Here is a 13,130-nt window from a genome sequence, read left to right as displayed (position 1 = left end):
TTAATCTGTTATAGTATTGATTGTTTTGGGTATTTTTTTTAGGTTCACGATTGTTCTTCCGGCAGAGTCATGTAAAGGAATTTTCTCAATTGAGTATTTGTCATCATCATCTTCCCATAGATAAGTATCCTCTTGAAAACCACGAGATTCTGCTCCAAGGAAACCAGAACATTTGAGTGCACCACAGAGGCAGCGAACCTTTGCACCTCCAAACCATTCAAAATTATAGTCATATGCCAATTCAATTCCAATAGGAATATCATGCCTTGCGGATATACCAACTCTTATTTCGCCCATGACATTCCATTTTCTTGTCTCACAATTTGGTTGACAGGAATGATTAATAAATCTGGCAATGCTTCCCTTTCTAGTTGCATCGATGGATTCAGACGCATTAAGAGATATGATATATGCATCCTTAAGACCTTGAGTTTCATATGCATGGGATCTGCGTTTGGCTTCTTTACATGATATTACTTCTCCACAGTATTTAATGACAAACTGTCCTGCCTTAATGTCCTCATCAGCCAAAAGACCCCACCCTCGGCCTTCAGTTTTAAATAACTTTGTTTTTGCATACTCACACTTTTGAAATTTCTGATTTTTACAGAGGATGCCACAAGGGCGATGACCAGGGGTGCATTCAGTGCTGGATGTTAAGGGATACCGCTGTGAAGAGAAGAGCCACCAAGGGCTTGGAATGAGTGGATCTGTTAAATTCTTGATGGGGCTTTGATTATTCATTCGGATTGTATTTGTAGGATTTATGTAATGGGATGAACTTGTATGAAAATGTTGAGAAATGCAATTCGGAACATGATTTTGTAATTTATGAAAATGTTGTAATGCTATTTTGATTTTGAAATGTACTATGGATATAAAATGGATTTTTTTTTTAGAAATAAACCAAGACTAATTTAAATATCAATTTAAATAATAATAAAAAATCAGTAGAAAACCCAATTAAAAATTAAATTAATCCAATAATTTGTTAAAATTACTTTTGACATCAATTCTAACATCTATTTGAAAATTAAAATCAATTAGAGTTTTGAATCATTAGTAAAAATAACAATTAAAATTAAATTGAAATTTGGAATTAAACTTAATTTGAAATTAAAATTAAAAATTGAAAAATTACAAAAGTCAAATGATTAAAATCCATTTTATAGTCAAAAGTACCATGATCAAAAAGGCATAGACAATGACCAATGTGTAACAAAAATATGGATTTGGGAATGAATGTATGCAAATGAACTTTAGGCCAAGTGCCAAACAAAAATAAAAAATTCAGGACCAAAATCGGGGTATGACAGTTGCCCCTATTTAAGTATCTTCAACTAGAGAATATGAAGTAGGACACTCTTCATATGATCATAGTGGGAGATGGTTAAATACTAAGAAGACCCGGATTTTGATCCTGAATCCCTATGACATGATGTGATATGATATGATATGATATGATATGATATGATATGATATGATATGATATGATATGATATGATATGATATGATATGATATGATATGATATGATATGATATGATATGATATGCATGGATGCATGATTTTTTTGTAATTTTTATCTGCTAGGGATATAGTGGACCCTTGACAGGAGATGCTACTAGACAGACCAATATGTGGGGAATGCTGATGGTCCATAGAAAGACAGACAAGTGGTAAGAAACAAACTCGCTGGGGAAAACAAATCCTGCTGGAGAGTCAAACACACACTGGGGAGTAATCGAAGTGGAATTTGATAAGCAGCATTCAGAGTACAAGAGAGTAAGTTCACAATTTGACTTACTAAGCCCGAACACAAGAATTTCCACGACAGGTTCATGTATGACCTGACAATGCTGGGGAATAATCATGGAGAAAAACTCTTCAGAACAGGTTCATGTATGACCTGACACCGGAATAAAGGCTCAACAACAGGTTCATATATGACCTGAATAGTATTGAACAAAAATTGGAAAAACTCTTCAGAGCAAGTTCAAGTATGACCTGACCCCGGAATAAAAGCTCAACAACAGGTTCATACATGACCTGAATAGTATTGAACAGAAATTGGAAAAACTCTTCAGAGCAAGTTCAAGTATGACCTGACCCTGGAATAAAAGCTCAACAACAGGTTCATACATGACCTGAATAGTATTGAACAGAAATTGGAAAAACTCTTCAGAGCAAGTTCAAGTATGACCTGACCCCGGAATAAAAGCTCAACAACAGGTTCATACATGACCTGAATAGTATTGAACAAAAATTGGAAAAACTCTTCAGTACAGGTTCATGTATGACTTGACACTGGAATAAGGCTCAACAACAGGTTCATACATGACCTGAATAGTATTGAACAAACAGAGAAAAAATCTTCAGAGCAGGTTCAAGTATGACCTGACACCGGAATAAAGCTCAACAACAGGTTCATACATGACCTGAATAGTATTGAACAAAAATTGGAAAAATTCTTCAGAGCAGGTTCAAGTATGACCTGACCCCGGAATAAGGCTCAACAACAGGTTCATACATGACCTGAATAGTATTGAACAAACAGAGAAAAAATCTTCAGAGCAGGTTCAAGTATGACCTGACACCGGAATAAAGCTCAACAACAGGTTCATACATGACCTGAATAGTATTGAACAAAAATTGGAAAAACTCTTCAGAGCAGGTTCAAGTATGACCTGACCCCGGAATAAAACTCAATGACAGGTTCATACATGACCTGAATAGTATTGAACGACAGGGAAAAAATCTTCAGAGCAGGTTCAAGTATGACCTGACACCGGAATAAAGCTCAACAACAGGTTCATACATGACCTGAATAGTATTGAACAAACAGAGAAAGAATCTTCAGAACAGGTTCATGTATGACCTGATACTGGAATAACAACAATTGGACTCTGACCGTAAGCAATGGACTACAACCACCCTTTAATGGATTTTGCCAACAACTATTGGACTTGAAAATGACCGGGAAAACCGGATGTTGGTTTAGGGATACCAAAGACAAGCTGGAATTAGAGGTCAAAGGATCTAGGATCGACAACAAGACCTGGGTCAATGCAAAATGAGCACGAAGTACATTTCGGCTATGCATGATTTGAATTTCCTTTTATGCATGATATATGAATGATCATGATTATGAGAATGCTGACACTGGGCAGACTGGGAGTTTGTAAAGGCTTTTTATGGAAGCTCATGATTCCTCAACACCGAGAACTCAACCGAATATTTTATGATAGATGTTGTCAAAGGAGGATTCTATCCAGTTTGATAGCCACAACTTAGCCAATGGATCCTTTTGGAGGATTAACGGATCGTGCTAGCATAATTTTCGGGCACTCGTCTTAAACTCAATAGTTGTTGACGTATGGCAGAATTTGTTTGAGCAGTTTGAAAGCACGAAGAAAGAGGTTCTTCCCCTCTGTGGCTCATCTTGCCCCAGTCTGTTGGGACTTCGGAAATGTTCACCTTGAAAGTGAGTTTGGAAACAACTTGCCATGAGACTACCTCGAGATGGCTTGCCCCAAGTGTTTGAAACTTGCAGTGGTCTGAACTTGACTAACCAAATGTTGGAATGGTAGACTCTTGATTGATTGTCCTTTGGATAGCTGGACTCATCGAGCTCTGAGGTGGCTTGCCCCGGTCTAAGTCTTGAAGCAAATTACTCTTGGTACGATGACCCTTAGGGTGATTAGCTCGAATTAACTGATGCTCAAAGTGATTTGCCCCTGACTAGACTTCTTTCACTTCATCAAGTTTTCTCAACTGTATTTGGAATTTCTTTGATGCTAAGTGTTGACTCGCAAATAAGATTGTTCATTCAAAAATGGTAATTTTAATGCAGTGTTTATGCAAAAATTTGAAATCAAAATTTATTGATATGAACGGGTGAAATACAATGAACGAGTCGTTGATCAAGTCATTCACAGTATGCAAGTTGGTGCCATCAAATGATTTACAAAAATCGTTTGGAGTCAAGTTAACACAACCTTGTTATAGTATGCTTTCAAAATAAACCCTGCCTCAATTAGGTCTTTTAAGGGTTGTAACGTGGTCTGGTTCACGGTTTTTTTTGAAACAAAAGGATATAAGGCTCAAAATTTATTTTTACCCACCCCTTCTTCTTGATGATCTCCAGTTCCTACGTTCAGTTAATTCAATACACGCATTCGACTTCCAAGAGGGTTCGAAGGTGTGATGAGGATTCAAGACGAATTTTCTTGAATGGCAGTCGCCTTATTTTGTTTTTGTCGAGGATTTAATGACCTATTTTGATTGATTTATTTTATCCTTAATTTTGCCTAAACCGCTTTTTTGAAGCTTTCGGTCCATCGGATGCCCTAACTTTGGCCTGAGTCATTTCGTGGTATTTGACTTAGCGGGCTTTTTTCTATTTTTAAAGGTGTTGACTGCCACATTATTGGTGGATGAGGACCAACCAACACTAATTTTATCTTTTCTTAACTTCTTCGACACTTTAACATGTGCGCGAAGGATGACATGTGGTTGAACCTAACTGAAGGGTGTTCATATGGACGATTTTTTTGAAAGATCGAATGCATGATCAAACTATCTGAACACAACTACCCTGCCCCAGGTTAAGATTAAGGGTTTTAGATCCGAAATAAACACCAAATTCTAGGCTCAAAGTGGTTGTCTAGGGATTAACTCCTTATCACTCCAGTGTTTGGGGATTTGAAACAATGCCTTACATCATCGACAAGGTTTACTCAAAAGCATACCACAACAATTTCAGGTGTTTTATTTTCATCATCCTCCTTCCAATCTTTGTTAACACAACGGTTTGATAAACAAAAGTGAATGAGAGGAGTATTTTTGTTTTTGTTTTTTAACATAAATGAAAAACGAGTGAATACGAATGGATTAATTCAAAAGATGCATAAACATTTCATTAATCTTACCAATTCAAATAAAGCAACAATGTTTAAAAGCAAATAACAACCAACATGCAAAGAAACTACAAAGAAATGCAGAGACAGCCAAATGATTGCCAACTTTAGGGAATTGACTTCTTCAAACTTGAAGGTTGGGATCAATAAGCTTTTTGACATTGGCATGATGATCTTCAAATTCTTTTCTTTCAATCTCATCGTCGAACGCAACCCTCTTGGATCCACTACTCACTTCTCCTTTTCTTTCATTGGTATAGGTCGTGACATTGGAAATCCAAGGCGGTATCTCAATGCTCTTACCAGGAAACAATGATAGCTCACTAGCCACATCCCTGACATCTTCCTTGTGGTACAAAACCTTGAGGGGTCTCAAGGGTCCTTTCCCTTTCTCATTATCTGGCCCAGAAATCAAGGTATATGTACCTGAGCCTTCCTCCTTGAGTGTTGGTGACCTTATGTCAATTAATCCTTGCAGCTTGAGCTTAAAACTCATGCATTCCTCGATGGAGTGCCCCATTGTTCCGGTATGGTAGCCGCACTTGATCTTCAGGTGATCTTCTTCAAAAACTAAGCTCTTTTGGTTAATCAGTCCCCGTACCAAAGCTTTTAGCGCTAAGCAAGAATCCAGGTCATGTCCCAATGCTCCTTTATGGAATTCACATGTTGCATTTGGATTGTACCATGGCAGGTCTGGTGACACAGGTGTGAGAGCTCGAGGGGTCACCAAAGCATTTTGGATCAGTTGCGGGTAGAGCTTGCTATATGGCACCGAAAGCGAGTCATTGTGATCCTTGTTCCTCTTGTTCTGATTCTGATTTTTATTCTGAACCTGGCTTGGGTGATTTTGAGGAGGAATAGCCAGAGAATGTTGATGATGACGTCTTGAGGGAGGGCCATATGCCGGTAGGCGAGGAGTTGCCATATAAAATTTCCCTTGACTTGGGGTAACACCAGACGGATGTGGGGTAGTAACTCCCTCTGTTGTAGCAATGGGTATAGGATGGCCTTTTTTCCTCAATAAGGCTTGCAGGGTTTCCACGACCCATCTCATTTGGCTCTTTAAAAGATTAAGTTCCTCCTTCAGTGCTTCTTGGCTTTTCCTTAGCTCGTCCATCATCCCCTGAGACATGGTTCTTTGCTCTTCGCGTGTTGAGAATCACTTTGCTTCACGGACAAAAGATGGATGAGTTTTTTTTGGTATTTTGTCTGGAGAATGACATGCATTATGATGCGATGCAAATGCAATGGAATGCGAATGAATGCAATGCAAGCCATGCACATTTGTTTTTTCATACACGGGTTCAAAAGTATGAGGTACTGATGAATCTAATTGTTTTCCAAGAATAGGTTCTCACCGGGTAAGATCTAAGGTTTTGTTACAAAGGATTCCCAGAGTCATTGATTCACAAGAATGTTTGACGCTTACGGGAAATACTTTCCGGTCGTCAACTCCATCAAGGGAATCTATTCTGGGTGAGGTTCTCGTACCGACCCTTACGAAGTATTCACCTCGGGAATCCGTACTACGCAACCATCGACTGGGTTCTAGACAGGATACTCAGAGTCATGGATTCAAAAGACTGTTTGACGCTTACGGAAAATACTTTCCGGTCATCAACTCCATCTGGAGAATCTATTCTGAGCGAGGTTTTCGTATCGATCCTTACGAGGTATCCACCTCGGGAATCCATACTACGCAACCATCATTTCTAGTTGGTCAAAGTTCAATGTTCTAAAAGGTTCTTAGAGTCATGGACCCCTTTGAAACATTGAAGCTTACGAGGTATACACCTCGGGCGACAATATTTGCAAAAGGATCTACTCTAAGTGAGGTTCTCGTACCGACTCTTACGAAGTATACACCTCGGGAGTCTGTACTACTCAACCATCGTCCTATCTTATGTTTTTTCACTTTAGACTCGGGTGTAGAGTCTTTCCCACATGGTTTGCAATCAAAATCCAAGTACCCAACAATCACAATAGAACCAATATACAACAGATATCAATATAACAATAAAGATATTAAAAGCAATAAATAAGGGAAAAGCCATAAAATTAAACAAACAAAGGCACACAAACGTCCTAACTAGGCTTGACTCGCTTTAGAATTTATCAGTCCCCAGCAGAGTCGCCATCTGTCGCACCACGAAAAAAATGGGGATACGACTTCAAAGCGAAGCGCGATCGCACGCTCGCAATGATGGACTGAACAGAGTCGCCACCGAACTTTATTTATTCCTAAAAAGGAAAGGGGAAATATCGATAAAACCCAAGACAAAAGAAAGGATAAGATATGGTCATCGCAACCAATATCCGGGTTCGGGAGTCGATTACGCAAGGGGAAGGTATTAGCACCCCTCACGTCCGTTGTACTCAACGGGAACCATTAGGTCAGTTGTGCGCATTAATGTTAGTTGAATTGTTAGGCTTTTCGAATTATTAGGTGGGAAAGAAAGAAAGGAGGATAGAAGAAATGTTTTTGGATTTTTAACGAAGGACTAAACCTAAGTTTTTTTATTAGTGGGCCTGACAAGATTTACAAATCCTGCTCCTACGTATCTCAAAAGAGAAATCAAGGCTTACGTAGTTCTGGGTAGAAAAATGTTTTTTTGTTGGTCGATTTTAGCGAAAGCTATACTGTATTAATCGACGAAAACATTGTTTTACCCAAAACAGATGAGGAGTGGTTGCATACCACACATCGAACGGATTTATAAATCTACATTCGGAAAATCGTCACTTATCTTGACTCAACAATCGTGGCCGAAACATTGTTTTGTATCACTTAAGACAAGATACCTTTCGTTTATGAAAAAGGTTTTTGATTAGTCGCACGGCGGCGAGAAAAAGAGTTTGATTGGTTGGATGTATTTTGAGTGATGGCGAGAACTTGGATGAGCGAGATATACATCTCGAATCCTAGCCTCAGGAGTGCATGGTATACACCATGTTCCATTTCCATCTTTATTAAAAAAAAGTTAAGATAGGAATTAAGTATTTTTGGAATTTGATTGAGAAAGGGTTTGAAGAAACCGCATTGACAATTTTAGACGATGGCGAGAGTTAAGATTGGCGAGGCATACGTCTCGAATCTTAACCTCAGGAGTGCATGGTATACACCATGTTCCATTTCCACCTTTATTGAAAAAGTGTTAAATAAGATTTAGGTATCTTAGATTTGATTGAGAAAGGGTTTGACGAAACCACATTGACAATTTTAGACGATGGCGAGAGTTAAGATTGGCGAGGCATACGTCTCGAATCTTAACCTCAGGAGTGCATGGTATACACCATGTTCCATTTCCACCTTTATTGAAAAAAGTGTTTAAATAAGAATTAGGTGTTTTGAGTTTTGTTGTGAAAATGACTTGACCTAGATCAAGTATTGATGGACGTTTTAAGAGAAATTTGAATGAGTGTTTGAGAGAACAAACTGGACAAACTTGGATGATGGCGAGAGCTAGGATTGGCGAGATATACATCTCGAATCCTAGTCTCAGGAGTGCGTGGTATACACCACGTTCCACTTCCATCTTTATTGAAAAGGGTCTTGAATATGAATTAATATTTTTTGAGTTTTTGATTATGAAAAATGGCTTGACGTTGGATCAATCATTTGGTGAAAGTTTGAAAGACATGGAATAGAATGGAGAGAGAAATGAATTGATTTGTTTGTTGAGAAAATACTCGACGTTGGATCGAGTCATATTTTTTTGTATTTTCTAGAAATGGTGGATTTTAATCTTGTGTTAGTATCTAAAATAGAAAAATAAAACAAATACAAAATTATATACACATTGGGGAAGTGGGGTACATTTTGTCAAATGGGGATTCAAAAATCATGAAGTAATTAAATCGGGCCCAAACAATAAAATGATGCGAAGTATGAGTGTAAGTGCAAGAGAACCGGCTCATTGTAAGAAAGCCCAAGAGTAAGCTATGTGAGGTTGATGGCGATGCTTAAAGCAATCGACTTACAGGGGTGTGAAAATGGGCTCGATATTAAATCGAGAAAAATATGATTTTTATAGTTTTCAAATGGTTTCGAATGCATGATGAAATTAAAAGAAATCAAATTTGCATTATTAAACAATAATAAAAAACTATGAGTAATAAAGCATAAACATAAAAGAAAATGTTAAAAGAAATAAAAAAAGCTACACATAGGGGTATCGAACCCACTACGCTAAAGACCTAGAAACAACTCCTCTCCACCAGGCCACTTACCAACTAGTTGTTATTTTAATACTAATTTAAATATATAAACTAAGATAAATTAAAAAAAGAATTAAAATAAAAAAACTAATAAAAAAAACTGGTGGACTACCCTAATTAAACCCAGCCCCTTGGCTGTTGGGTTTAAGAGGCTGGTGAGTTGGGAATAGTAAAATACTATACTAATACACTAGTAAATGAAAACATTATTAAATGAAAAATCTAGGAAGTTTAAACGTAGAAAAAGTAATGGTTTCAAAATTGTTCTATTAAAAAAAAGGGATAAATAAAAAGGGAACAAAAAAAGAAAATGAAAAAAAAAAACAAATGTAAACACAGACTCAAAGAGTCATCGTCCTCAGCTAGCTTTCTCGCCCTCTCTTCTCCCAATCTCACTCACAAACCTCTCTCTCAATCGCTCTCAAACCTAACATCAATCCCTCATCTCTCATCGAAACCCCCTATCTCAAAAGCTCCCAAACCTCACGTCTTCCTCAGAATCGCTCACGATGCTAACGAACCTATGGTTCAAAAGAGGGTAGAGTGAAAATCTCACCTTCAGCGGTGAAGATAGCTCCGACGATGCTTTAATCCTCCTTCTTCGCCTCTCTAATCCAGGTTTGTTTTTATCGTGGGGTTGGGGTCTTTCGCTTTTAAGTTTTTCGCCGTTTTTCTCCTTTTTCACTAATTCGCTTCCTCTCTATTTATCTCCTCTGATTAGGGTTTCAAAAGTGTATTTGGTGTTCAAAGGAGCATTCTGCAAAATCCTCTTTTTTGTGCTCAGTTTGGATCGGCCTGTTTTAATGCTAAAACCGAAAACGGTATTCTGAACTTAGCTTTCTCTTTGAATTTTGTCCTAATGCCAATTGGGGAATTTTCTGGATTACTGCCTTGGCTAATTAGTTTGTGTTTTTTGTTACTGCAGTGAAATGGTGAAAACATGAGAAACATGAGGAACTTCGGTTTTTCACAAGGCCTCGGTTTATGATTTTGGATTGAAATTTCTTCGGTGGAAGCATCGTGATTTCCTGATGATGACTTCTATCGGTAGTCAAAAATTCACAGGTATGACCGTATTGCCTGCTATGTTGCGTCAAGTTGGCATTAGCCTGGACTCAGCTTGCTTTAACGACTCAAGAACCTTATGGCTTTGGTATGATTTTGTGTACCAATTGGCCTTTCTGCAGAACCAACATCACATGAGTTACTCTCCGCTTCCCACATGAAAGAAGAACTGGTACACAACAAGACTGAGGATTAAAGCACTGTTTCGGGATATTTTCAGGTACATCTCCGTTGCTTGATTTCAATGTGTTTTGCTTGACTGGTCTTGTTCTGTGTACTGATCTGCTGGCCTGATGCAGGTTAGCACTCTTGGTATGTAATCGTGGTATTAATAATGCCCGCAGGCAAAAGCAGTCTAGTACCGGTCTGGTGGTCCAACTCTCGGGATGATAAAACGTAGACAAGGTTGTAATCAAGCTTTTGTGTATTGGAGGCTGAAGTTTCGTTGACTGAGCACGAGTTTGTAAAAGACATCCCAGTCCATCTATTATCAAGTCCTTTGGAACATTACAGCTTCCGCATCATAAATTTGCCAACTATTTTCCTCGTATAGTATATTTTTCGGGTGAGCTTCACCAGTCCATGCTTTGATCACTTCACCAGACTGGCTAAAGTGGCTAAATGTTCAGGTGCCAAATATCCAAATGCGCCTGCCAGCCTTGTTTCAACGGAATATTTCCCATCAGATGCATTTTTAACCAAACCAAAATCTGCAACCTCATGACAGGATGGATATGGTGAGCGACCCCTGCTGATTTGTTGTGACTCTACGCATTAATTCCTTTACACCATGGTTCTGTTATGATTCTGCCTTGTGACTTCAATGTTTTCTTTTTGCTAGGTATGAGATCAAGTACAGGTTTATGCGCATCCAACAAGCATGTAAACAGGAACAGGGTGATCAGCAGCTTTGTGAAGATTAAGAAAATAGCTGCATCCATAAGATGTATCGGCAATAACTCCCAGGAACTCAACATTGGGCCAAAATACATTTTTAAAAGGTAATATTATTTTATTCTCAACTCCGACCCCAATATCAGCAATCAGTTTCCCAAATTCACTCGGCATAGTTATTCCAACAGTGTCAGGTACGTTGAGTGTGGTAGGTTGTAAGATTCTGTATTAGAACTTCTGACTTGTATACAGTCCTTAAGTGGGATATTCCATGAAGGTTTAGATTCGTCATCCACATCACAGACATCTATAACCTTTTGTTTTGCATTTTGCAGAAGACAGGAGGGCTGACTATTTGGAGGAGGTTCAGTGAAACTGGCCGAACAGACACAGGCTCGTTTGTATGCAGGCCTTTGATTCAAAAACACCACTTTTGCACTGTTTGTTTTGTAGGATTGAATGCAAGAACAGTCTATTGGTTTTGCGGCATCATCCATTCATACAACATCGTGATACACTTATCCTCTAATCTGCAAGAGTCTGCGAGAGGAATATGGAGAAGCACAGTGAGGGCAAAGGCTGATGCAACAATCCAAACAATACACATTCTTTTCATTCTTTTTGTTTCTGAATGAATTAAACAGGCGTTGCAAAATTTCTCTGTGAGGAGAAATTGAAGCCATCATCTCCTTTCCAGCATCAAGATGCTCTAGATATCACTTCTTATAACACAAGATGAGCAGCTCATTTAAAAAAAAGAATTTGAATCACAATTGCTAATGGAGCATAGCTGGTTTGTATGTTTCGATTCCCAACTGTAATTGTAGTCTTTCACAACAAAATACCATGGTGGAATTAGTTTTTTGGTAGTTTTGATGTAGGACTGGTTTTGGTTCAAATGAGGCCATCGGCTTATGTTGGCAGCCGTGCTGTGATAGTCTTACTGGACTTCAATCCTTCTGTTTTAATCTGTTATGGTATTGATTGTTTTGGGTATTTTTTTTAGGTTCACGATTGTTCTTCCGGCAGAGTCATGTAAAGGAATTTTCCCAATTGAGTATCTGTCATCATCATCTTCCCATAGATAAGTATCCTCTTGAAAACCACGAGATTCTGCTCCAAGGAAACCAGAACATTTGAGTGCACCACAGAGGCAGCGAACCTTTGCACCTCCAAACCATTCAAAATTATAGTCATATGCCAATTCAATTCCAATAGGAATATCATGCCTTGCGGATATACCAACTCTTATTTCGCCCATGACATTCCATTTTCTTGTCTCACAATTTGGTTGACAGGAATGATTAATAAATCTGGCAATGCTTCCCTTTCTAGTTGCATCGATGGATTCAGACGCATTAAGAGATATGATATATGCATCCTTAAGACCTTGAGTTTCATATGCATGGGATCTGCGTTTGGCTTCTTTACATGATATTACTTCTCCACAGTATTTAATGACAAACTGTCCTGCCTTAATGTCCTCATCAGCCAAAAGACCCCACCCTCGGCCTTCAGTTTTAAATAACTTTGTTTTTGCATACTCACACTTTTGAAATTTCTGATTTTTACAGAGGATGCCACAAGGGCGATGACCAGGGGTGCATTCAGTGCTGGATGTTAAGGGATACCGCTGTGAAGAGAAGAGCCACCAAGGGCTTGGAATGAGTGGATCTGTTAAATTCTTGATGGGGCTTTGATTATTCATTCGGATTGTATTTGTAGGATTTATGTAATGGGATGAACTTGTATGAAAATGTTGAGAAATGCAATTCGGAACATGATTTTGTAATTTATGAAAATGTTGTAATGCTATTTTGATTTTGAAATGTACTATGGATATAAAATGGATTTTTTTTTAGAAATAAACCAAGACTAATTTAAATATCAATTTAAATAATAATAAAAAATCAGTAGAAAACCCAATTAAAAATTAAATTAATCCAATAGTTTGTTAAAATTACTTTTGACATCAATTCTAACATCTATTTGAAAATTAAAATCAATTAGAGTTTTGAATCATTAGTAAAAATAAC

The 13,130-nt window shown here is 38.0% G+C and overlaps 2 protein-coding genes across 2 annotated transcripts; both read right to left on the bottom strand.

Moving 5' to 3' along the window:
* LOC127094310 (histone-lysine N-methyltransferase ASHH1-like) lies at positions 1-744 on the bottom strand. Its single transcript, XM_051033161.1, has one exon. The coding sequence runs from the start codon at positions 742-744 to the stop codon at positions 1-3; it is 744 nt and encodes a 247-aa protein (XP_050889118.1).
* Positions 745-12,058: 11,314 nt separating this feature from the next.
* On the bottom strand, positions 12,059-12,802 carry LOC127094309 (histone-lysine N-methyltransferase ASHH1-like). The gene has a single exon (XM_051033160.1). It carries the CDS (start codon positions 12,800-12,802, stop codon positions 12,059-12,061), a length of 744 nt encoding a protein of 247 aa, XP_050889117.1.
* Between the last annotated feature and the right edge of the window lie 328 nt (positions 12,803-13,130).

This window comes from Lathyrus oleraceus, chromosome 6 (genome assembly GCF_024323335.1).
Source record: "Lathyrus oleraceus cultivar Zhongwan6 chromosome 6, CAAS_Psat_ZW6_1.0, whole genome shotgun sequence".
In the NCBI taxonomy this organism is placed as follows: Eukaryota; Viridiplantae; Streptophyta; class Magnoliopsida; order Fabales; family Fabaceae; genus Lathyrus; species Lathyrus oleraceus.
The sequence above is the reverse complement of the archived record's forward strand: the minus strand, read 5'-3'. Positions and strand labels throughout refer to the sequence as shown.

What these genes read in the sequence shown, in the direction of transcription:
- LOC127094310 (XM_051033161.1), bottom strand. Translation starts at nt 744, where the DNA reads ATGAATAATCAAAGCCCCATCAAGAATTTAACAGATCCACTCATTCCA.
- LOC127094309 (XM_051033160.1), bottom strand. Translation starts at nt 12,802, where the DNA reads ATGAATAATCAAAGCCCCATCAAGAATTTAACAGATCCACTCATTCCA.